General features: G+C 46.6%; 3 protein-coding genes across 5 annotated transcripts in view; 2 read left to right on the top strand and 1 right to left on the bottom strand.

Moving 5' to 3' along the window:
- Positions 1-26284, top strand: part of LOC308459763 (uncharacterized protein) — a 125594-nt gene that overhangs the window by 53901 nt on the left and 45409 nt on the right. The window lies entirely within an intron of this gene.
- LOC308459766 (uncharacterized protein) lies at positions 1172-14243 on the top strand. The gene is made up of 3 exons (XM_080975397.1): positions 1172-1266; positions 4810-4941; positions 8875-14243. Exons 2-3 carry the CDS (start codon positions 4845-4847, stop codon positions 12522-12524), a joined length of 3747 nt encoding a protein of 1248 aa, XP_080831523.1. The 5' UTR covers positions 1172-1266; positions 4810-4844; the 3' UTR covers positions 12525-14243.
- The window catches only part of LOC308459801 (uncharacterized protein), a 37721-nt gene continuing 28300 nt past the window's right edge, over positions 16864-26284 (bottom strand). The window contains exons 1-6 of one of the 3 annotated variants that reach the window (XM_080975503.1): positions 25162-25288; positions 22390-22865; positions 22133-22190; positions 20639-20718; positions 19803-19929; positions 16864-19271 (exon numbers count right to left, since the gene is read on the bottom strand). In XM_080975503.1, coding sequence (XP_080831629.1) covers positions 18154-19271; positions 19803-19929; positions 20639-20718; positions 22133-22190; positions 22390-22797 — 1791 coding nt within the window. In that variant the 5' untranslated portion in view covers positions 22798-22865; positions 25162-25288 and the 3' untranslated portion in view covers positions 16864-18153. Of the gene's footprint in view, positions 19272-19802; positions 19930-20638; positions 20719-22132; positions 22191-22389; positions 22866-23376; positions 24032-25161; positions 25289-26284 lie in introns of those variants that run through there. The other 2 variants (XM_080975504.1, XM_080975502.1) reach the window with 2 other exon arrangements.

Here is a 26284-nt window from a genome sequence, read left to right as displayed (position 1 = left end):
GCTGTCACAAAATTAAGACAACTGCTTCTTGGGAGAAAAGCAATGACAAACCTAGACAGCATCTTAAAAAGCAGAGACATCACCTTGCCAACAAAGGTCCGTACAGTGGTACCTCGGGTTAAGTACTTTGTTCTGGAGGTCCATTCTTAACCTGAAATTGTTCTTAACCTGAAGCACCACTTTAGCTAATGGGGCCTCCTGCTGCCACCGCGCTGCCAGAGCACAATTTCTGTTCTTATCCTGAAGCAAAGTTCTTAACCAGAGGTAATATTTCTGGGTTAGTGGAGTCTGTAACATGAAGCATATGTAACCCGAGGTACCACTGTATAGTTAAAGCTAAGGCTTTCCCAATAGTGATGTATGGAAGTGAGAGCTGGACCGTAAAGAAGGCTGATCGCCGAAGAATGGATGCTTTTGAATTCTGGTGCTGGAGGAAACTCTTGAGAGTCCCATGGACTGCAAGAAGATCCAACCTCTCCATTCTGAAGGAAATCAGCCCTGAGTGCTCACTGGAAGGACAGATCCTGAAGCTGAGGCTCCAAGACTTTGGCCACCTCATGAGAAGAGAAGACTCCCTGGAAAAGACCCTGATGTTGGGAAGGATGGAGGGTGCAAGGAGAAGGGGACGACAGAGGACGAGATGGTGGGACAGTGTTCTCGAAGCTACCAGCATGAGTTTGACCAAACAGCGGGAGGCAGTGGAAGACAGGAGTGCCTGGAATGCTCTGGTCCATGGGGTCACGAAGAGGCGGACACGACTAAACGACTAAACAACAACATGACTAGACATGACTCCAGCACTCACAGGACTCCAAAAGCTATTTGTGTAAGAGCACTTCTGCGCAGAAGAGACGTTTTTAAAATACACATACTACAAACGGGCCTTCGGTGGAGAAAGGGAGGCTGCATTTGGGTCAATGGAACCTAAAGCGCATGGATGCCGCATGGAAACAACGCCCCACAAATGCATGTACTCCCTAGTGCAGGGGCCCATCCTTGTGGGGAGATCACCGCTAGAGGCTTTTGAGGGCAGAATGCTGAGCACTGCAACTAGTTCATACAATCTCTTGACTTCCTTCTCATGCAAGACATGTTTTTTGCCTACACGTAAACTTTCATTATCAAACAGATAAAAGGAGAAGTGGTCTGTGTGCCTTGAAACAGACTTGGACCGAAGAGGAGACGCACATCTTTTGTAGGTTTCCTCAAGACGACGCGAAAAAATCTTGAGGCTAACAGGAGATTCCTCTGATTTCCACAGCCTTGGTAAGTACCTGAAAGGCGGAGTAAAAGTATTGCTTAGAAATGCTCAGCGTCTGCAGCAGTTCCTCTTGTGTGAAGGCTGTTATCCATTCAATTTGGGATACTGAAAGAGGACACCAACAGTGTGGGGCAATGGTTAGAGTGCTGGACTAGGACCCAGGAGACCCAGGCAAAAATCCCCACTGAGTCATGAAGCTCATGGGGTCAGCCTAACGTTCCTTGCAAGGTTGTTGTGAGGATAAAGGGGAGACAGGAGAAGCATGCAGACCGCCTTGAGCTCCTGGGGGGGGGAGGTGGCAGGTAAATTATTATTTTTTATTTATTTATTTCATTTCTATACTGCTTTATATTTTTAAGAAAAATCTCAAAGCGGTTTACAGAATATTAAAACATCAATGAAACAATCTGAAGAAAGTCAAATATAGTATACAGTCAAAGCAACACAATTAACAGAAAACTAAAATATTGAGGAGAAGAAGAGTTTGGATTTGATATCCCGCTTTATCACTATCCTCAGGAGCCTCAAAGCGGCTAACAATCCCCTTTCCCTTCCTCCCCCACAACAAACACTCTGTGAGGTGAGTGGGGCTGAGAGACTTCAGAGAAGTGTGACTGGCCCAAGTGTGACTCCTCTGCATGTGGAGGAGCAGAGACGCGAACCCGGTTCCCCAGATTACGAGACTACCGCTCTTAACCACTACACCACACTGGCTCTTATCTTAAGGATTTCAAAATAAAGACACTTATGGAATATTTTTTGTAAATATTGTTATATAATAGATAGATAAGGGTAAAAGACACAGTAAATTTAATCTTAAAGATGGAATCCATGGAGGGGGGAAAGGAGGTCTAAGGGTTCGAAAGAACTCTGTATTGCAATGTTGGAAATCGTTTTGTTTTATATGTATTTTCCCCCAAAAAAACTCATTAAAAAATTATAAAAAATAAACTTGCATTTTAATGACTGCAGCTGCAGCTAGGGCTGAGAGATATCTGGTTTCCCACATACACCACCAGCTAAATATCGCCATAGACCAATATATCACAATGTCTGAAATAAGGATGGAGCAACCTATGTAAAGGAATTGGCTGGCTTCACGGTTTTCCCCACATTGTGATTTTTGCATTACACACATGCATGTCATGACTGCCAGGTCAGAAATTATGAAAACTGATATCACAACAGGGACTTCAAACCCATTTTGGACGATATATTGATATATCCTCCAGCCCTCGCTGCAGCAGCATTTTCCTGCAATGTATGTTTGCAGGAACTCTGGTCTTGCTGAGAAGCCAGCCGGGCAGAATATTGCTCTCTTGGGCACTTTCTTCAGGGCAGTGCGTAGTTAGAACTATGGAACTCCCTGCCACAAGGGGCTGTGATGGTCACCAGGAGGAGAGAGAGCTCTTGCGCTCCAATCCTGCCTAAAAGTTTCCCAAATTACGATGAGTGGTCACCACTTTGCTTCCAGCTCTATTCAAAGTGTTGGCTATGATCTTCAAAGCCCTAAATGACCGAGGAACAAGTGTCTCCCTGACCCTCTTTGGACTGCGCCTGCTGGGGAACTCAGATCAGATCAGATCAGATCGCAGGCCCTCCTTTCATACCTTCCTTGTTTCTCAGGTGAAAATAGAGACACCTTGAGACAATTACAACCTCTCCGCCAAACCTATCTCCCAGGATTGTTGTAAAGAAAAAATGTACAGGGGAAAAGGTCGTGTTCAACACTTTCAACAGATAAATGGAATGAAATATGACTTTAGCTGTAAGATGCCTTGAGTCCCTGTCAGGGAAAAGGTGAGTAAACATCATCATCATCATCATCAGTGTTTCTTTCTGGGGGTATGCAGGGGTACACAGACCCCTAAACATTTTGTGAATCTTTGTACTTTTGTCCATTTACTGTTTTTATTTCCCCTGACTTGAAATATAAAATGGTGATTTTCTTGAGTCAAAATGAGAATACCCCTAAACATTTTTTTAGAAAAAAGCACTAATAATAATAATAATAATAATAATAATAATAATAATTGCTCTTTTCCTGAAAAAAAGAGGTGAACACCTTCCTTGTTTTCTTATAATGGCAATGGTGCCCACCTGAGAAGTGCAGGTGATTCTGGCTGGGGGGAAAAGCCCTGATGATGATGATGATGATGATGATGATGATATAAACTGCCATCATGATCAAGAACATACCAGAGAGTAAATCCTATAGAACTCAGTGGGACTAAGTTTGGAGCCTAAATGATTTGGATTCAGTTGTAAGGCTGCCCATTCTTGACCCTGTTACCTGGGAGTAAGCTCCACTGAGTAGACGGTGTCAGGCTCCATTTACAATAAAGGAACCAACACTCCCTGCAGTTCCCAAGACATGCCTGGCTGCTGAGGCATCGCAATTGCAGAATGCAAAGTGGTGACCTTTTCCTTCAGCGTTATAGGAAGGGCTTTGTGTGCCAGATTCATCATGCCAACGCCAGGGCCCTGATCCAGATTGCTCCCCGGCTTTACTAAAAGAGAATCACAGAATCATACAGTTGGAAGAAACCGCGAGGGTCATCTAGTCTGACCCCCCTGCAATGCAGGAATTTTTTGCCCAGTGTGGGGCTTGAACCCAGGACCCTGTTAGGAGATCTACTTAAGGCTGAATGAAAGCCAGACACACACACACACACACACACACTTTTTACTATTTGGATAGACTATATTTTCTTCAGCCTCTTTCAAACCACAGGCATTAGCACACTTTTTCTTTTCTCCTTTCTCAAAACTGGCCATGTTTTAGGTTCATCAAACCCAACACAAAGGTGTTGAGGTGTGCATGCATGTGCAAACATGGGGAGGGGGTGTCAAACGGAGCCTTTGACCCAGATGAAAGAAAGTCTAGCCTTCCAAGGGAATTGGTTCCAATGGAACTGTCAAACAGTTCTCACCCTCACAAAGTTACTTTATAATGTTTAGCCAGGATCCTGTCATTTGAATCCTCTGGTTCAGTCCTGCCCTCTGGAGCAGCAGAAAACAAGCTGGCTCCATCTGGCATCTTCTTCGATAAAGGTAAAGGGACCCCTGACCATTAGGTCCAGTCGCAGACGACTCTGGGTTTGTGGCGCTCATCTCCCTTTACTGGCCGAGGGAGCCGGCATTTGTCTGCAGACAGTTTTTTCCGGGTCATGTGGCCAGCATGACTAAGCCGCTTCTGGCAAACCAGAGCAGCACATGGAAATGCTGTTTACCTTCCCACCGGAGCGAGAACTATTTATCTACTTGCACTTTGACGTGCTTTCGAACTGCTAGGTTGGCAGGAGCCGAGCAACGGGAGCTCACCCCGTCGCGGGGATTCGAACCGCCGACCTTCTGATTCGCAAGCCCTAGGCTCTGTGGTTCAACCCACAGCGCCACCCGCTGAAATAAGCATCTTATTTCACTATGCAACATTCCCCCCTATTTTTTTGTTCCAGCCTTGCTGGCACCCCCTCTTGATGGTGTCGCTAGTCCTCCTTGTGCTTCAAAGTCTGTCCTGGCTCCTTCACAGCTCCTGTTTCTTGCAGGGAAGTGAAAGCGGGAGAGCAGCGTGACCTGAGCCATGGTGGGAACAGACAACACGATTGACATCCCGGCCCTGGGCCGCCCGTTCCAGCTGGGAATGCTGTACGACTGCCGCAAAGACTCCCTGATCCCAGGTAAAGCTGGCAGAGAGGTGGGGAGATCACTTTGGGTGGGACATCTGGGGCAGAAAATGGTATTTCATGTGGCATATGAAATACGGAGAGACTTTAGGTACATAAAGCGCCCCCACCCTCCAAAAAGGATCCTGGGAGCTGTCTTCTAACCTCACAGAGCTACAATTTCAACACCCATAACAAAATGAAGTTCCCAGGACTAGGGGGCTTGATTTAAATGTATTGTACAGTGGTGCCTTGGATCTCAAACTTAATCCATTCCGAAAGTCCGTTCCAAAACCAAGGCACACTTTCCCATTGAAAGTAATGCAGAACAGATTAATCCGTTCCAGACTTTTAAAAAAAACCCTAAAACAGCAATTTAGCATGAATTTTAGTATCCAACAAGACTATTGGTCCATAAAATGAAAGCAATAATCAATGTGCTGTACTATAAAATAAATAAGACGGTATTGTAGATGATGATAACAACAACAATAATAATAATACATTTTTCTTACCTGCACTGATGACAGTCATTGTTTGAATGGGGGGCTTTTATTAAAAACAAAAATGCAAAATAAATAGCAAAAACAAAAGTGCCAATCTTAATCCATTCCAGAAGTCCGTTTGACTTCTGAAATGTTCGGAAACCAAGACACAGCTTCTGATTGGTGCAGGTGCCCCAGAAACAATAGCTGACAGCCGCATCGGGCGTTCGGCTTCCGAGAAACGTTTGCAAACTGGAACACTCACTTCTGGATTTTTGGCATTTGGGAGCCAAGGCGTTTGAGTACCAAGATACCACTGTATATATGTCTCACTTGCTCAATTATTTGTTCATTTAGGAAGAGGGCATACTATGTCTATCTCCGTTTCTCTTTTCAGATTTAATTCAAAATAATCTTTTAGGGTCTTTTGTGCTTTCTCGATAATTTTGTGATTTTCCAACAGTCCTTCGTTCATTCTCCACCTAAACAATGAATTGTCTGTCCCTCTTAACTTCATTAAAATTGAATTATGATCCAAAAGAGTTTTTGGCAAAATCTCTACTTTTACAGTCCTTTAATGTGTGGTTTTTATTGTTTTATATATCATGTTATAGGACTGATGGAATGGTTTTTTTTATAGTTCTGTCAACAGCTTTGTGACCTGTTCAGTGATCTTAGGAATAAATGAAATATAACAACCGCAACTACAGTTGAAATGAATGGAGGTCTTAACCATGCCTAGTTTGGGCTGAGCGATGTCTGGTTTTCAACATCGTGATATATCACCAGCTAAACATGTAGATGGTCAAGGGAGTCGTGGGCTCAAAAAGGTCAAAAACCTCTATTTTCATGAGAGCGATATGGGAGGGTATGGTAGTATGGCCCTATTTTCATTGGAAAAATGTTGGAGGGGATACAGATTATTCCAACAAACCAGTGTTAGTGGCAAGATGCATCACTTATGATGATGATCGTTTATTAAATTTGTTAGTCACTTTATGTAGCTCAAGGCAACTCCAAGCAACTTACAACCATCCAAAAGAAGCCCAAACCCAGGGGCGTCTTGCCCATAGAGGCTAGTGGCACGGGGCGCCAAGTTCTGGAGGGCGCCAGGGAAGAGGCGGAGGCTGGACGCGGCGCCTCCCGGCATCAGCTCGCCGCCCTCACCATGCCGCGCCGAAGCAGCGCCATGCCCGGAGCCTCCGTCTGCCATGGCCACCGCGGCACAAAGCGGCCAGCTGCTGCGTCCAGCCTCCGCTTCTTCCCCACCGGAGGAGCCACCCTCCAGCCACTGCCCGCCTCCTCCAGCCCCACCAGCAGTGCTGTCCTCCCTAAAAAAACTCTAGGAAATGGGGGGGGGAGGGGCGGAGGGAGCTTTGCACCACGGCACCGGATAAAGCTTAAGACAGCCCTGCCCAAACCCCACAAAGATACATGAAAAACAATAGGGAAAGATACAGTTAAAACACCCCCTTTTAAAAGGCCTCAGATAGTTTGAGGCCAAAGACCTGGTTATAAAGATTCTGCCTGGAACCTAAAGATATGTAATGGTGGTGCCAGGCGAGCATCCCTGGGAAGAGAATCCCACAAATGGAGCTACTGCAGAAAAGGCCCCGTTCTCGTGTTGCCACCCTCTGGACCTCTTGCGGAGGGGACACACAAAGAAGGGTCTCACACGATGATCTCAGGGTCTGGGTTGAAGAGTCGGCCTTGAGATCCTGGGATCCACTTGCTTCCTTGTGGGTTAGCTGTGTTTGGTGGCTTCCTGCTGTTGACGCTGCCTTTCCTACCCTTGTTTGGGCACCCAGCTCAACAGGCAGGCAGGTGGTAGCAACGGCAGGCCTTGGGGTCTCAAATTCCAGCGGCACCCTGTGCAACAGCAGAATTTGGCGGCCCCTCTCTTGTGCTCCATTCTAACTGGCCATGCTCCCTTAAACTTGCCTCTGGTGGCAGAGGGGGCACCTCAGTGGGCCTCAGCCTTTGCCTCGCTCGAGGGGCGCAAGAGGTTGGGCCTGCTGCTGGTACAGGCCTCCATCTGAGGTGCCTTTCCCTGCAAAGTCCTCCCATCAATTGGTGGCCTCACCAGTTCCCAGGATTCTTTGAGGTAAGCCATGTGCTTCGAATGGGCTCTGTGCAAGCTGAGCAGCATTAAGGCTCCCAGAACAACCTGCTCTTCCATTAGGTTTCTAAGGGGCTAAGAGCAGCATAGGGTTCTTCTAGCTTCCTGGGTCCCGCTACACCTGTGGATGCAAACCTCAGGAATCATCTTTTACCTGCAAAAACTTCACAGGGTGGTCACCTTTTGCTCAGGTGTGAACGAAACCTTACAGGGAACCAGGCAGAGGGCCTTCTCCATAGTAACACCCGTCCTGTGGAACACCCTCCCATCAGGTCAAGGAGAAGACATCTAAAGGCAGCCCTATTTAGGGAAGTTTTTAATGTTTGATGTTTTATTGTGTTTTTAATATTCTGTTGGGAGCTACCCAGAGTGGCTGGGGAAACCCAGGCAGATGGGCGGGGGTATAAATAAATTATTTATTTATTTATTTATTATTATTATTATTATCATCATCATCATCATCATCAGAAGCATGTGCTAGGGAGAAAGCACCTCCTCGCTGCCCTCCATGTGTGGTTTGTATAGTTTTTTTCATCATATATTGCTCACTTCCTAAACAGAAGAGAACCATCACTAAAAGGGCTTTAGATATTTTCAAGGGCTTGGGAAAATTTTCTGCTCAGGCTTCGGTAAACCTCTGGTTTTAAAGTTCTCAGACAGCAGTGGTGCTTATCAAAAAGGTATTCTTGGTTGAAATAGAAGATCAGAACGGGGAACAGGAGAGAGGTTCCCTATGCTCAGCTATGAAGAGAAACAAATCCATCTTCTGAAAGCAATGAAGGTGGCAAATCAGGGCTCATCCATACTTTCGCTTGACCCATATTTTGTGTACAGATCTCTGGGTCCGAGAGCTTTCCTTGTTCTTTGGCAGGTGTGACTTGCAAAAGCCGATCTCAGCCACTAACTGAAGCTCAGTTCAGCACAATCTCTCTTTGCATCTAATCCATGCATCTAATAAGATCTGATTCAGTGGCTAAGATCGGGTTTTGGCAATCACAGCAATGGAGCAACGAGAAAAGCTCTCGGACCCTGGTGGAATTAATTGGCACATGATACAATCAAAATAAAGGTCAAGGGAAAGTGGGGCGAGACCCTGAATCATCTCTGGTCAAACGGCTTAGGAGTCATTTTGGAAACCTTTTCAAAGCTGCACAAAACTGCTCAAGCGGGGATGATAATGGGAGAAAAGAAATGTGTGCCCCATCCTGGGCAACGATGGCTCTATGGGGCCACTTTTAACACAACTATTTCCCTATGCAGGCTTAAGCGTTTTGGATAGAGGGGATCGATATTTATCTGAACATCACTAAAACCTTGTGTGGTTATTTCTCTGTTTGATTCCAGGAATCACCCTTTGGGACCAAGACTCCCTTCAGAAGGACCTGGATATCAAACCCCAGCCCAAGACGGAATCTGAGATCATTGCTTCTGACTCCATCGATGATAAGGCCTCTGCCCTCAATGTCTCTGCATCTCTCAAGGCCAGCTTTTTGGGTGGAATGGTTAAAGTGGAAGGGTCAGCCAAGTACCTTCAAGACACCAAGCAGTCCAAGCAACAGGCCAGAGTCACTCTGCAGTACAAAGTTACCACCAAGTATTCACAGCTGACCATGAGCCATTTGGGAATCCAAAATGTCTCTTATCCAGCAGTTTTCGACCATGGCACAGCCACCCACGTTGTCACTGCCATCTTGTATGGAGCCCAGGCTTTCTTTGTGTTTGACCGAAATGTCTCTTCTTCCGAGTCCGTGCAAGACATACAAGGAAGCCTCAAAGTTATGATACAGAAGATGGTCACTATTGAAGGCGAGGCAGCCCTCCACATGAACGACCAGGAAAGAAACCATGCAAGTCAGTTCAACTGCAAGTTCTATGGAGATTTTTCTCTGGAGAGCAATCCAGTGACTTTTCAAGATGCCATGAAAGTCTACACTGCTCTGCCCAAAATGCTGGGTACCAATGGGGACAAGGCTGTGCCTGTCAGAGTTTGGCTGTACCCACTGACCAAGCTGGATTCCAAAGCAGCTAAGATGGTGCGTGAGATCAGCTTAGCACTCATCTATGATGCCCAAACCGTCATGGAGCAACTGAGTGAAATCGATATGAGATGCAATGATCTGGCTGCTAATCCCATTGCTAGCACCTTCCCAGAAATAAAGTTGAAAATCAAGAGATTCCAGGATTTCTGCAAGCAACACAGGCAGACTTTCCAGCAAGATCTGGCAGGAATCTTGCCTTTGATTCGGGGAGGGGGGAAAGAGGAAAGAGTTCTGGTAGACATCTTAACATCCATAAATCAATCACCCTTCAATGGACAAAGACTCAATGAATTTTTGGACACCAAGGAACGAGAGATAAATATGGTCAAGTCTTACCTTGATATCCTGAGTGGGATAGAAACCATCTCCTCCCAGAATAAACTGGAAGAGGTAGTGCTTAACCACCAGAATGAATTTGTTGTCTCATTTACATTCACCTCTTTACATGATGAGGAACCATTTTTAACCAGCTTACAACACTTTCTTCAGAAACGATCAGCAGATCCTACAGGAGTCCAGAATGCACCAGGGGACTGGAATGCTTGGTTTGAGCGAAAAGACATACAGAGAAAAGCTCGGAAAGCTGCCAAGTCCATTGTTGATTTTGCCCAAGTCAATGAATCCAATGGGAAGACCCGGTTCCTTGTGGCTTCTGTCCCAGATCAGGACAACCCAGGAGCTTCCATTTACCTCTATGAAGATGGGGAGATGGTCAGCAGCAACTTTGAGCTGCCCTCAAAACCTCTCCCTCCCCTGGTTGGCCGAATTGGACATGACCATGTGCAGCTGACATTTCAACCTGCGGAGTATGGGAGGGCTTCAATCTCCAGCTATCAGGTAGAATACAAGACTGCAAGAGAAGGAAACTGGGAGATTGTGAATACAGACAACAGTCAGGAGACATTCCACGTGAAAGGGTTGAGGCCGGACTCAGAATACCAGTTTCGATACACTGCTAGGAGCAAACCAGGACTTAGTGAGACTAGTGATTTGAGTAGATCTGTAAAGACACTTCCTACCAGCCCTCCTGGGAAACCGAGAGAGAGAACTGTAGAGTCTTCCAAAATCAGTCTTGTCTGGGAGAGGCCAAAGGTCATTGGAGTTGATATAAAGGAGTACAAAGTGGAGTACAGGGGGCTGGTGGGTGATAAGGACAGATGGAAAGAAAAAAGAACAGGGGCAAGAACAGAGTCCTGTCAGCTGGATGGGCTGAAGCCTCACAGAACCTACAGACTCAGAGTCTCCGCTGTATGTTTTGATGGGGCTGAGAGTGAGCCCAGCGAAGAGACTGAGATTTCCACAGCAATGGAAGAAGAAGAAGACGGGGCAAATATACTAGCTCGAAAATACCTCCAGGAAAGCACCCTGGTGGAAGATGGGCAACCATCAGTGTATGTACTTCCCCTGGAGGCCACCTCAGATCGATCGGCCCCCATCCAAACATACCAGCTAGGAAAAGAGAACGTGCAGGTCCCCAACAAAGTAATTGTGATGATGGGGGCAACAGGGTCAGGGAAAACCACTCTCGTCAATGCCATGATCAATCATATCCTGGGTGTGCAATGGGAAGATGATTTCCGATTCAAACTCATTCAGGCTGAAAGTCAGTCCTCAGAAGTGACCGCCTACGTAGTGCACCACCAGAAGGGTTTTGAAGTCCCTTATTCTCTCACTTTCATTGACACTCCAGGATTTGGAGACATGGGAGATAGGAAGCAGTACAAACAGATAACAAAGCAGATCCGGGAGTTTTTCTCCACCCCGGGAGGAACGGATCATGTCGATGTCATCTGTATTGTACTTCAGGCCTCCAGTGCTGCCTTAACTCGTGCCCAGAAATACGTCTTTGACTCTGTGCTCTCCATTTTTGGGAAAGATATAAGGAACAACATCCAGATCCTGATCACCTTTGCAGATGGACATTCTCTTCCTGTTTTGGAAGCCATGAAGAAGGAGGATGTGCCATGCATTAAAGATTCCAGGGGTAGCCCAGTTCACTTCAAATTCAACAATTCAGCTCTCTTTGCCAACAATTCTGAAGAGAATGAAGGGAACCTAAATCCTAATGACAAGTTCTGGAAAATGAGCACTGCAAGCATGAAGACATTTTTTGACACGTTAAGCTTACTAGACAGTGAAAGCTTAACTCTGTCGAAGGAAGTGCTCAGGGAACGGAAGGAGCTAGAAGCCATCACGGAAGGATTGCAGCCCCAAATCAGAGCTGCCCTTGGAAAGCTGGAAGAGTTGAGGAAGACGAGACAAGCTCTGGATGAACACAAGTCTGAGATGGCAGCCAACATAAACTTTGAGTTTGAAGTAGAAAAATCTGTGCCAGGGAAGGAAGACATCTCTGCCGCTGGAAGATTCACAACCAACTGCATGAACTGTCACTACACCTGCCATTATCCTTGCCCGATCCGGAGAGATGAGGGCAAGCGCCGTTGTGTAGCTATCAATGCAAATACGGGAAAATGCAATGTCTGTCCCGGCCGCTGCGTGTGGAACATGCACTTCAATCAGAAATACCTGTTTGAATATAAAGTAACAAAAGAGATTAAGTCCTATGGTGAGTTGCAGCAAAAGTATGAAGACGCCTCTGGAGAGGCGATGACCCCAGAGAAGGTGCTTGGAAATCTCAACCAGGAATACAAAGAGGCTAAGGAAGCCTTAGGAGACCTCATCCAGAAATCATCTCAAAGCCTCCAGCGCTTGCATCAAATTGGGTTGAAGCCCAACCCGCTCTCCACTCAAGAATACATTGACCTGCTCATCATTTCAGAAGAGCAGGATCTGAAGCCTGGATACCAGGAGAGAATCCAATTGCTGAAGGAAGTGAGGGAATCTGTTGTAAACAATGACTGCCCTCTGCTATTGGATCAAGATCTGTACGACCCAAGTGAACAAGAAAAGTCCTCCTCCCTGCGGGCCAGATTTAGGAAGTTTTTTTGCTTCTGATGCCCATCTGCACCCGGGCATCTGACAGCTGTTATCAAGTGTTTTAAATAAGGGAGTATTTTCTAAATTGGCGCACACACCCTCTGATTGCTTTTGGCTATCGGTAGTGATTTCAAGTTATAGGGCTGTTAATTAGATCAGAGTTGGGATATGTGGGGGCTGGCAGATTATTCACACTGCCTCTTGTCCAGCTGCTTCTCCCCCACCACCCAGGAAAACCGCAGCAGTAATGTTTGCTGCTTTAGCTAAATTTGCACTATTTCCTCACCTGACTTTGAGGTCTGTCACCTGGCAGGTGACGAGGGGCATTTAGGTAGGTACCTAAAATGCTTTGCGCTTGGACTATTGACACAACTTTGTATACAAGTTCCATATGCTGATTTATATGTAGAGGTGAAAATCTGGGTCTCTGAGCAAATTGAGATGACGGTTGGCTGGGGAACACCCTGGTGATGTGCTTTCCGTCATGCCCAAACACCCCATTAACCAAAATTAGAATAAAATAAAATAAGGGGAGTTACTCCCAAACTACACCCTTACTTTTGACTACCCAGCATCTCACCTCCCTCCGTCTTACATTTTCCTGGAACAAAACTCTTAGAAGGTATTCCTTTTGACGCTTCCATTCCAGTCAGTCCCAACCAGGCCCAACCCTGGGTTATAGGGTGGTGTGATGTTCTCATGGTGAGAAGAACCTCTCAAGGAGGGCCTCATAGGCTGCAGAAGGGTCCTTTGTACCCACCTTAGCATAAGATGGTGGTTGGAAGTCATTCTCTGTATGTGCCTTCGATTTTTTGATTTATTTTTTTTCTCTTTGAAACTTCAGCTGATCCATAGCATTCCAGCCTATTGACTGGAGCTACTTTGCTGGGATATATGCGACCCCTTTGCCGCAACTGCTGCATTGGCTCCTCATTCATTTCCAAGCCCAATTCTAAGTGAAGGTTATAAGTTCAGAAGCCTTAAAGGGCTTACGAACTGGGGAGGCTCCCCTCTGCGTTCCGCCAGAATCAGAGGCAAGATTGCAACCCCCAGAAAGGCTGCTCCAGCCCATTCTCTGCTACTCATCTGCAAGATGACGCTCACCTTTGCTCTTCACTTCTAGTCACAGGCCTGGGCTCTTCAGGTCTGTGTCTAAACTCTTTTTCTTTGTTTTGCTCCACTACTTTCCCCATGAAAACCCGCTCTTTGCTGCTGAATCGAAACAAACAGACGCCCACGGAAAGCCTGAATTGCTGTTTGCTCCAATTCAATAGTGAAAATCAGGTTTCCCCGGGGGAAGCTGTGGGGGGAGGGGGGAGTGCTTGGACATGAACCAGGAAAGCATGGGCCTGTGCCTAGAAATTGCAGGTCAAAATGTGCATAATCCCAAAGACTTATTGTGCCCTAGCTGTGTATTTCACCTTGCCATATTTGATCTATCCTGAGACAGGCTTTTACTGCTATATTCTGCTGTTTTCACTCATGTTATTTTTTTTGATCATTTTCTTATCAATAGCCATGCTGAAAAAAATAGATATAAACTTCTTTAAATAAATAAGAATGCAACGAATAGTCCATCAACTTAGCCCTTGATATAACTGCCCTTGCAGAAATGCTATCCTGCTACTGCTTGTGCCAGTGGCACCTTCAAAGGAAGCCCTGGATATCTCAGCTTTGCTTTCTCCGTTTACACTAATGAAACATCCTTCAAATAAAAGTTAATCTGTTCTTTAAAAACAGTCTCTGAGGTGTCTTTGGGTGGTGGGGGGTATGGCGGAGACATACGAACTTATGACACTTCCTAGCACAAAGCAAAACCTTTGCTCCATCTTTCCCTCTATTCTCTAATCTGTCCAGCAGCATCAGAACATGAGACGAGCCTGCTGGATCAGGCCAGCACCGTTCTCACAGTGGCCAAGCACGTCCACTTCAGGAAACCAGCAAGCAGGATTCGAGCACAAGAGCCCTCTCTCCTCCTGTGGTTTCCAGCACGCCTTCCAGGGTAGGGCTGGGGGAGGAATCCACATAACTCACCTTCAGAAGTGTGTAGTGTTCCCAAAGCAAGGAAGGATTGGACTCTGATTAATAAAATACACACGAGGCTTGACCAGCAAGACTCTGGGAGGAGGTGCCAATAAGAATCCCTCTCCACCCCTCGGCCCAGGTCGTTTTATTCATAAAAGAACTTTTTACAGAGTGTTCGTAAGAACCAATCAGATTTCCTTTGAGCATTTCAAAAAAACCCACGTGGGGACAAAGTAAAATTACAAAGAAACTATTTCCTACTTGAGCATGCATACATATCTGAGAGTAAATAAAACAGGACTAGAGGAATGCATTCAGCAAAACCCCAGAGGTCATAACCAGGAGAGGAAGGATGGCAGTATATACCATCTCCTTGTGAACTCTCTTCCTGGCCCTTAAGATCTATCTAAAGATTTAAAAACTACATCAAAGTAACTTACTATCTTTATGTACTGAGGATGCCTGGTGAAGCAACTGGCCTGTGTTTAGAATGCTTATACGTGCCTGTCAGGGTAGAGAAAGCAAATGGCAGAGGTGCAGAGGCCTGTGGGATTCGATCAGAAATTATTGTCAATGAATCAAACCCAGTCAACGCAATGCGTTCATTGTGGACGCAATGGCTTGCTCCATATTTCATAATTCCTCATAGCAATCCCACCTGACCCCCACACTCTGGATATTTGCACCCCTACGTAAGCAGACTCACCCGATGCGATCCAGGCTGCAGCAACCCCATCCCAATGGAGTCCTTGGAGCATGATGCTACAACATGATTCAAAAAGTTGGGGGTGCTGCTGGGTTGAAGCTGATCAAAGCAGCGGTGGGTGGGAAAAAGAAAGTTACTTTCTGTTGCCTGTCAGTGAAAATATCCCCATGAAGATTCTGAAGTTTGCCCCCACCTCCTTTTTAAAACAAAAAACAAAAACAAATAGAAAGCACCTCCGCGTCTAGGCAGCACCCACAATGTGATGGAGAGTTGGGGGGTTTTGCTGGCCCAACATGAGAATATATTTCACAAGCCCCATTTCTTTGCAGAAAGCCATGATAGTAAGAACATGGTGGGTGGGATTAATTTATTTTTATTTAATAAAATGGATATGCTACTTGATGGTAATAAAAACATCTCAGCGGTTTACTGGAAATGTTAAAATTATCTATTACAAACAGTTAAAAACAAATCATTTAAATTAAACAGCTAAATAAAAATCAAAAACAGTAAAAACATTAACAGTACAAGACTAAAACACATCAACATTTATGCGTCCAGAAATGCTTGCCTGAAAAGAATATTTTAAGCAGAAGCCCAAAAGGGAACAGTGAAGGTCAAGAGGCAGAGAGGAATTTCAGGGAAGAAGTGATCCTATCCTGACAAGAAGGCCAACTTGCTCTGAGAGCAGGGTTTGCCAGGAGTCTCTGGGGATTTCATGGTCTTCGGAGGATCCTTGGCAAGGATGGGCTTGAGGACTTCATAACCTAGTACACTGCAAGTTCACAGCTGGTCAAGGCCAGTTGTAAGGAAGGTTTCTCCCCAGCCAGAGCCTTTCCCAGAAAGGGAGAGATTTCCTTTCACCAGTGTAAATACATCGCACACTAAACTGGTTTGGGTTTTCTGGTCAGCGGTGTGTGTGTGTGTTGGGGAAAACAATAATTTCATTTTGATTATTCCATTTACTTTTTGGTTTATGGCCTAGCTAAATTGAAAAGGTCTCTACCTGCCTTTTACAGTACAGAACTAGCTGCTTTTAGGGACTGCATGTAGTGAATGTCCGTTCCAGAACACGAAAAAGAATAAATTGTTATGGGCTCTATGGTGGGCACCGTATGCCTGAAAAGAGAATCGGCTAGACAGGGCAATTGGGATTAATCTTGAATTGTTTTGCAGACAGATGGAAAAGGGTATTGGGAGACATTTAATGAACAGGAAACCTAGTCAAAGTCTTAATAAAGAAAAAATAAAAAAAATCCTTCCAGTAGCACCTTTAAGACCAACTAAGTTAGTTCTTGGTATGAGCTTTCGTGTGCAAGCACACTTCTTCAGATACACTGAAACAGAAGTTGCCAGATCCTTCTATATAGTGAGAAGGTGGGGAGGGGTATTACTCAGAAGGGTGGTGGGAATCTCTCATTCCCACCACCCTTCTGAGTAATACCCCTCCCCACCTTCTCACTATATAGAAGGATCTGGCAACTTCTGTTTCAGTGTATCTGAAGAAGTGTGCTTGCACACGAAAGCTCATACCAAGAACTAACTTAGTTGGTCTTAAAGGTGCTACTGGAAGGATTTTTTTTATTTTGACTATGGCAGACCAACACGGCTACCTATCTGTTAATAAAGAAAGACACTGGAAGTGGTTAAATGTAAACGGATGCTTTAGCTGAGATTCCTGCATTGCAGGGGGTTGGACTAGATTACTCTAGGGGGTCCCTTCCAACTCTACAACTCTATGAGTCTATGAAATAAACCGCAGTCTCTGAAGTGCCTCATTTCCAAAGGAAACAAGAATCTGGGCAAGTGCCTAGACCACTGGAATCTCACACTGCTATGGAGACTGGGGTGGCACGGAACAGTATTTTAATGTTACAGTACAGTCACATTCAAGAACAGCTATGGGGAAGGACTGCAGGTGATAGGTTGGAAGACAGAATGCACATGGACAAAGTTATACATTGGACAGTATCGTTTCCCATTCTTGTGAAGAAGAGCAAGAGCGTGAAAACCAATAATCTGTGGGGCACCAGACTTATGTGGAGAGGGTCACCACAAGGCCTTGACTCAAGAGACAGCCGCCCAGCATGGTTTCAAAAATACCTTGTCCATTGTGACTGCGTCTCAGTTAACATTGGGGAGAAGTAGAACAGTGACAGCTGCTCAAGGAATGTATGTGAGACACTGATAAAAAAAAAGTCCAATTCGTCAAGATCTGTTGATATGTCCACATGGAATGGGAAAAAGTGTCAGACACCTGCCACTGGGATGAGTTGTGTTGTTCAGAATCTTGGTTCACTCTAAGCCTTTTTCCATGTGTCAGATGTGTGCAGGTGAGGACTGGGGTTGGCTAAAGCAAATAAACTTTGCTTGCTGTTGCTCCCAACCACCTTTGAGTGCAATAAACACAAAACTCATTCTTCCTCGTGGATAACAATTATTTGCTCCTTGCACCCTCTCAGAATGTACTTTGAATAATCGGAGGAGGACAGCAGGAAGGGAATCCTCGACTTACCCTTCTCACAGAGAGAAGCCTGAAACTTCTGGCTCTCCTGGGAGCTGTCCTGTGTCTGGTCAGGAGATACCAGGAAGAGCTTCAAGCTGACACCACTGCCATCCCGGACATGCTGAGGATGGAAGTAGTGCTCAGGAGCACCACAAATTTGTAAACGATGAATTGCTTGTCAACTTTTCAAAAAAAAAATCAGCATTTTGGGCTGCCTCATCAGTGTTGCCAAATTGTTCTTTACCTTCTCCCCAGAGAGGACATTCAAAACCTTTGCCAATGACTTGCACCTCACAGATCTGGGTAGACAGAATAAGAAATATTGGGCACAGGGTGTTTTATAAGACAAAGTCCACTTCTTTGCTGGGTTGACAAACAACAAATACACTAATGCAATCTTTACTCTCATACTAATTAAAGTCTTCTAAAATCAAATTTGTACACAGCCATTGATATGGTTTCTCCCCACTATGAATTCTCTGATGTTGACAGAAGTTTGTGCTTATATTAAAGCTCTTCCCACATTCCAAGCACTGATATGGTTCCTCCGATGTATGAATTATTTGATGGGCAGTGAGGCTTTCTTTCCGACTGAAGCTCTTTCCACATTCCAAGCACTGATAGGGTTTCTCTCCTGTATGAATTCTTTGATGGGAAGTGAGACTTTCCTTCCGGCTAAAGTACTTTCCACATTCTAAGCACTGATAGGGTTTTTCCCCACTGTGAGATCTTTGATGGGAAGTGAGATGGGCACTCTGACTGAAGCTCTTTCCACATTCCAAGCACTGATAGGGTTTCTCCCCTGTATGAATTCTTTGATGGGAAATGAGACTTTTCTTCCAGGTGAAGCACTTTCCACATTCTTGGCATTGAAATGTTTTCTCCCCAAGGTGACTACTTTCATGATTATGAAAGTTTGTGCTTGTATTAAAGCTGTTTCCACAGTCAAAGCACTGATATGGTTTCTCCCATGTATGACTTATTTGATGGGAAATGAAACTTTTCTTCCGACTGAAGCTCTTCCCACATTCCAGGCATTGATATGGTTTCATCCCTGTATGAATTCTTTGATGGGAAGTGACATTTTCCTTCCGGCTGAAGCTCTTTCCACATTCCAAGCACTGATATGGTTTCTCCCCTGTATGAATTCTAAGATGGGAAGTGAGACTTTCCTTCCGAGTGAAGCTATTTCCACACTCTTGGCATTGATATGGTTTCTCCCCGCTGTGAGTTCTTTGATGGGAAGTAAGATGGGAGTTCCGACTGAAGCTCTTTCCACACTCCAAGCACTGATAGGGTTTCTCCCCTGTATGAATTCTTTGATGGGAAGTGAGACTTTCCTTCCGAGTGAAGCTGCTTCCACATTCCAAGCACTGATAGAATGTCTTCCCAGTGGGATTTATTTGATGGGAAGTAGAATGGGAGCTCTCACTCAGGCTCTCTCCAGAATCCAAAACTTCATACGGATTCTCCACTGGATGGAGTTCGTCACGGTCTCCCCTGTACTTAATTTCCAATTCATCACCATCTGCAACAAACAGATAAACAGATTAAAGCCTCAGGAAGAAATGGAGGCCCCCACTATTGAGCAATGCTCATGAACACTTGTGATAGAGGAAGAATCGAAGGGAATCATATGTGAGGTCTTACTACAGGGTTCACTACCTTCGTTTGAAAAGCCTAGCTCTTTTCTGGGATGGGTTTTGTTTGGCCCAATCAAGGAATCTGCTCCGTTTCCAAGGTCAGTCATCCCTTTGCTCAATCAAAAACCGACAAAAGCAAAAACAAAAAAAACCTGACAGAAGCTTCTTCAACTCCCCTAACAACTCTGAAGCCTAGGCAATTCAGACCAGCCCAATCATTGTTTAAAAAGGAATAAATGGAAGAATATTTGCAAACCAAACAGTAGATAGCCTTCCATTCTGAATGTGCTGCGGTGGTGTCAGAAAAGCAGGTGCTATAGGTGGCCCTGTTGTGCTCCATCAAAATACAGGAAGTTCGTTACATAGATACGTATTGAATTCCAAAAGAGATATCATGATCCAACAGGGAGCCTTACTGAGAGAGTTCATGATCCCACAGTTCTCCTCCATGACTTCCTTATGCAGAGCTTTCTGGTCGGGATCCAGCAACGCCCACTCCTCGTCTGTGAAATGAACAGCTACATCTTCAAAGCATACTAGACCCTAAAAGAAGAAGAAAAATGTCTTGCTCTCGGACAGCATAAAGATTGTCTTCTACACATTGTTATGTTGTTTTCTGCCTGTTCTTTGCTGAGCTGTTTTAATGGGATTGTTTAGCTGCAGATGTTAAGTATGGATGCTGGTTGTAACATGTTAAAAGAATTCTTTTATTGTGTATTTTTATGATGGGTATTAATCTTTGTGCAAATGGGTGGAACTCCACATTGTGCTCTTCAAATCAGGTATTCCAGTTGGCCAGACTCAAGGATTCCCTCTCTCTTCTCCTCTCCCCATGTGCTGTTCTGGGGAGGGATACCCCTAGATGCCCTAAAGCCAACTTCCAGGAGCACAGGGGGGCACAGGGAGGGGGAGGAGACAGTGGGAAAGCCCCATTGTGCCGCTGATGGGACTGCTTAAGGGAACCCTGGCAACTGTTTTCTATGGCTTCTCAACTGCTTAGACGCCTATTTTAACATCCAATGATAAATATATAAGCAAAACTACAGCAATTGAAAAACAATACTTGCAACATTCAGAAGGTTAAGTTAAACTGAGGCAGTTGTTCATTATTCTCAGCACATAAACCTTGAATAGCATGTTCAGGGCAGTTTTGACAGAAGCTAAAAGGAGGACAGAGGTTTATTTAGACCCAAAGGCGCCCTGGCTGCCCCACTCCTCAGCTGCTTTTCCCCACAATGCTCCTTCTTCCTACCTGGTCTGGTTCCACAGCCACTGTTTCCCCTCCACCACAATGAAAAGGTGAATGAGGTCTTGCTGGAATCCTTCTATCACCTGACAAAGGTAAGTGGGAAGACATTAGTGAATGCTTTTCTCAGAGGTGAAGCAGTGCATCTCTAACCATAATAGTCATCATGGGGGACTTTAACTTCCCTGATATCTGCTGGGACTCAAACTCTGCCACGAGTATAAGGTCTGACAAATTCCTCCATTGCCTCAATGACAATTTCATTTCTCAGAAGGCAGGCTGTTGTTGCGCTCATAGCAATAGGGACAAATGTAAGGTTCTGCAATTAGGCAGGAAGAACCAGATGCGCAAATACAGGATGGGGGACACCTGGCTTACTAGCAGTACATGTGAAAAGGATCCAGGGGTCTTAGTGGACCACAAGTTTAACATGAGTCAACAGTGAGATGCAGCAGCAAAAAAAGCTAATGCTATTCTAGGGTGCATCAACAGAAGTCTAGTGTCCAGATCAAGGGAGGTCATGGTCCATCTCTATTCTGCCTTGGTCAGACCACACCTGGAATACTTTGTCCAGTTCTGGGCACCACAATTTAAGAAAGGATGTTGACAAACTGGAAAGGGGGGAAGAGGAGGGAGACCAAGATGGTCAAGGGTCTGGAAACCGAGCCTGATGAGGAACGGTTGAAGGAGCTGGGTATGTTGAGCCTGGAAAAGAGGAGACCGTGTGCTTGTTTTCTCCTGCTCTGGGGGGTAGGACTTAAACCAATGGCTTCAAGTTGCAAGAAAGGAGATTCCAACTAAACATTCGGAAAAACTTTCTGACAGTAAGAGCTTTTCAGCAGTGGAACAGACCCCCATGAGAGGTGGTGGGGGACTCTCCTTCCTTGGAAGTTTTTAAGCAGAGGTTGGATGGCCATCTGTCATGGATGCTTTAGCACCAGGTAGGTAGCCGTGTTGGTCTGACACAGTTGAAATATATAAAAATATTAAAAAATTGTCCAATAGCACTTTAGAGACCAACTAAGTTTGTTCTTGGTATAAGCTTGCACACTTCTTCAGATAGTGTGCACACTTCTTCAGATACAGTATCTGAAGAAGTGTGGTATCTGAAAAAGTGTGCATGCACACGAAAGCTCATACCAATAACAAATTTAGTTGGTCTCTAAGGTGCTATTGGACAATTTTTTTAAAAAAAAATTATATACTTCGGATGCTTTAGCAGAGATTCCTGCATTGCAGGGGTTTGGACCAATAGCACTGGGGTACCTTCCAACTCTACAACTCAATGATTATATGAAATAGGCCTTAGAAAATGTCTACCCTGCTGAGTGCAGTTTGAAGTTTGTACCTATTTCATATTTTAATTGTGGGGGGAAATGTCTCTCTTCCTGAGGACTCTTGTCCCCAATTGTCTTCCCAAAAAAGATTAAAAGAACCCATGGATTAATTTTAAAATCCACAAAATGAGACCTAACGGAGAAAAAACTCCTTCCTCCTTACCCAGCGTCAACTCTCTGGTGTTCAGCTGAGTCTTCTCTGCCCCAGAGGAATCCTTTTCCTGAAAGAGCAACAAGGATTCAAAGCAAATGAGGAGAAAGATTAGGAAAGTAATGGCAGAGGGAAAAACTTCAGAGGTATCTGATATCATTCTCTGGATACTTTCAAAGAAGAGGTGGGGGCCATTAGGAGAGAATTTTGGGATATTCACCCTCCTGTTCAGAGCCCCTTGGGAGTATCCAGAGGACAGTCTCTCTCACCTGCTGCTCTGCCTGCTTCCTCTCCTCTGCCTGACTCAGGAGGAATCCTTCGGCCAGGGCCACCGCCTGGGAACTGGTCTCCGCTCCACATTCCCTCACCCAGCTCTCCATCTCTAGCGGAAGGACAGCCAGGAACTGCTCCAAGACCACCAGGTCCAGCATCTGAGCTTTCGTGTGCCTTTCTGGCTTTAGCCACTGACAGTCAAGGTGGTAGAGTCGGTTGCAAAGCTCTCGGGGTCTTTCAGCCTCCTGGTAGCAGAACTGTCTGAGCTGCTGGTTCTGCACATCTGAGCAGAGAATGTCCTCCTCACCCAGGATCTTCTGCACACAGTTTTCCCAGAATCTGCTCCCAATTTTGAAGGCACTGACTTTTCCTGCTTCAGTTCCAGATGAATCTTGCTCATCCATCTGTGCTCTCAGGAAGCCTTCAAGAGCCTCCAAGTTCAGACTGTGCTAATTAGAGTTGCTGCCAAACCCTACAAAGCAAATGCATTGTTTTTGTTACAGAATTGGTACACGGTCAAGATAAGCAAGTGTGGGCGAGTCTTGCTAAGAACCTGACCCGCACGACACTACAGCCAAGACTCTGAGCCTTCTTTAACAACAAAAGGAAGAAAATGGAGAAGCTATCCTCTAGCCTTCCTAGAAGGAAAGTTACTATGCAAAATGTGCAGGCAATTTCAGTGTTTTCAGTCAATGAATGAATTCAGAACTGTGATTGACAAGTGAGTTATTTGTATCTTGTGTAATGTGGACACAAGGCTAGAGTGGGAGTGCTAACCCTGGGGGTCCTCAAGACTTGCTCTCCCGCCCGCCCTCACTTCCTGCTTCTGTCTCATTTTCTAGCACTTCAAATCTCCAACGTTCTCAAGATAGTCTCTGTTATTGTTCTGCTGGCCAACCCCCTGAGGGCCAAGTGAGGGAGGCCAAAGGAGGTGCAGGTGAGGGCTAAGATGAAAACAGAACTAAAAAGCAGCTAGGACCCACCTTCTTTCCATGATGGTAAGTGGTTTAAACTGTTTTTAATATTGTGTTTTAATGTTGCAATCTGCCCTGGGGACTTGGGGTAAAGGACAGGTAATTGTTGCTGGCATCTGTCTGTCTCGAGAGACCATACTGAGCGTCTCTGGGGATGAAGTCAAACTCCTAGGTTAGCAGCACTGAAGTAACCTCTACGGGAGACAAGCCTGGGCAGTATGTACGGCAGTCCTAGGCTGCCCAGACCCTCCTCTCGGCCTCCCTGATGTGGTCCAAAGGAACGCAGAGCAGAATGTTTGGAACCAGCTTGGCTGCAGGAGTTTCCAGAAGGAGGCGTACAAAGCACCATCCAACTGTCTTAGGGACTCGATTCTGGATTTGTTCAGAGTCTACTCCATATTCTTTTCTTCTCCCAAATATATTCCGCAAGGCAGAAGAGATTTAGGGTCAGAGTTTTCCTTCTTCCAGATGGGCTACCTTCACAGGTTGACAAGCCCCACCTGCCTGTCACTTCCCTTCACAGGCAGAAGAGACAGTAGATCCCAGAAGGTGCCACTAATTTGCACAGCAGAGAAAGAACATCAATGCACACCCCTGCGGCAAGGAACTTGGGAGGGAAGTGCTTTTGCTCTGGAGGACCTGACCCCCTTCATCTTTAATGTGTCCTCTCTAGGAATCCAGCTCAGTTCATTCTAACCCTTACGAAGCTCACCCTTCTCTCCCTTTCCGGAGCAGGAGCCCAGGAGGAACCACTTGCATTGCACACACCCAGAGAAGTTTTATTTTGGGGGGACCTCTTGTACCCCCCCCCCTTGGCCAGAAACAGGAGGAACAGCCTGCTGTGAAAATGGCTCTGCAAGGAGCAGGGAGCCGCATCCTAAAACTGGAAGCGGAACCCCCTAGTCCTCCCCCTCCCCAAATCAGAAAGGAATCTCAGCTAAAACATCCCTGGCAGTTGGCCCCCCCAGCCTCCTCCCCATCCCTCCCTCTGCTGCCGCTTTCCTCCTCGGGTGTCACTGTGGTTGTTTGCGTGTGACACGGGATCCCGTCTATTGTCTGCTGGGCACTCCAGGAAGCAGGCCTTCCCTCTTCGGCTGGCTGTCCCGGAGCCTGCCCAGGCTTGGCCCACCTCCCCCCCCTGCCATGGCCACGGTTCTGGGGCGCCCGCCCTGGAGGAGGAGGAGCCCTGGGGAATTCCTCCTCCAGGAGAGGATGCTAGCAGGAGGCTGGATCCTTTCCTTCCTGGGACTGCAAGGCGCACCTCTTCACGTTCCTGCAACTGCGAGCAGCTGCCTCCTTGGCGGGCAACCTGCCCCGTGCGCGCATAGGGAGGTGCTGGCATCCGCGCCCTCGGCCAGGCGCGTCCCCTCTCGGCTGCATCACATCCAGGGACCCGAAACATCTGCACCCCCCCCGCCCGGAGGAGGGATTTGGCTCCAGGACCCCCCCCCCCCCATCACCACGAGAGAGACAGACAGGCAGGCAGGCTCCGGGCGGGATGCGCAAAGCTGGAGCCGGCGCTCTCCAAAAGCGGAGGCCTTTGACTGCAGGCAAAAGACACCTGGCGGGCACCTGCGGGGAGGGGGATCCTGAGCCTCTGAGCACACGCAGAGCGCGCCTGGGAGCAGAAGGGAGCCCAGGCGCGCGGCCAGGGGAGGCCCCGTGCGCATCCTCCTCCTCCTCCTCCTGGCCCAAAGGATAGGAGAGAAACCACCGGCTCTTCTCTCTTTCGGGCTGGCGGGGCCACGCGCTCGCTTCTCCCTCCCCCCCCCCCCGCGCGCCCCCGCCACTCACCCGCCCGAAGAGCCCCGGCAGCAGCAGCAGCCCCAGGCGCGCGCCCCCGCCAGCCCGGCCCCTCCAGCTCCGAGGAAGCAGCTGGGCTCGCCGAGCGGGAGGAGCGCATGCGCGGCGGGGCCCGGCGCGCTCCCGACTCCGCCGCGTGCACGGCAGGGGGCGGCCCCCGCCTCCCGGGAGGAGAGCCGGCAGCCCCGCCCAGGCGGGGAGAGGCAGACAAAGAGACGGCCCTCCCCCCTCGAGATAATCGTTATGATTTTTGTTTGTTACTATGTGACACGTTTCCGTGTTTTTAGATTGAAAACGGCCCTGTGATCCTCGGGGGGAGGGCGGTGTAGGAATGTCAGGAACAACCCGCCCGGAATTCCCCGGACACGTCCCGCATAATGCCGCTGCAGGCAGTTTCGCTTTTCGGAAGATGGCAACCCTAATAAAGTGAAAGTCGCACGACATCTTTGCCCATCCCTTGCTTTTTCAAATATTCTGCCCACCAAGGAACAGCAGCATCCGTGAGGGGTTTGTTTTTTTGGGGGGGGGAGCAGACGCGGGGTCATTTGGGCGGTGCTTGCTGCACTTTGGAGCGGTTGAGTTGGGACAGGGGTGGCAGGAACAGTGGGATTTGGGGTTGGCAGCAGCACCCGGGCTCTGATCTGGCAACCGTCTCCCGGCAGCCAGGTCTCCAGGAGAGCCTTGTTGCCACTCCAGCCCCCACCCTCACGCACCGCTGGGCGAAGGCTTGTGATCGGCTGAAAGTTGGAGCTATGGGCTCCAAGAATGGTTTCCTTCCATATGGTCTCACAAGCACCCCCTTTATCATCATCATCATTTTTTATTTGTATGCCGCCTTTCCACAGTTAAAAAACAATGCTCAAGGCGGCTTACAGCATAACAAGATTTACATATTTACAAAAGTCATAAACAGTAAATAAACCACATCAAAAAAAAACACAACCAAATGGGAAACAATTTCCACAGAAATAAAAATCTAAAACTAAGAATACGGCATTAATGTCACAGGTTAAAATGACATAGGTAAAAAATAACAGCAATTTAAACAAAAAGCAAAACAAAATGGAGCCCTCTCTGCCCAGCAGCAGCAGTTCTTATAGGCCCGTCAGGCCCC

This window comes from Podarcis pityusensis, assembly GCF_964106645.2.
Source record: "Podarcis pityusensis genome assembly, chromosome: 12".
NCBI lineage: Eukaryota > Metazoa > Chordata > Lepidosauria > Squamata > Lacertidae > Podarcis > Podarcis pityusensis.
The sequence above is the reverse complement of the archived record's forward strand: the minus strand, read 5'-3'. Positions and strand labels throughout refer to the sequence as shown.

What these genes read in the sequence shown, in the direction of transcription:
- LOC308459766 (XM_080975397.1), top strand. Translation starts at nt 4,845, where the DNA reads ATGGTGGGAACAGACAACACGATTGACATCCCGGCCCTGGGCCGCCCG. An exon ending in CAAAGACTCCCTGATCCCAG is followed by an intron (nt 4,942 to 8,874) that starts GTAAAGCTGGCA and finishes GTTTGATTCCAG; the next exon opens with GAATCACCCTTTGGGACCAA.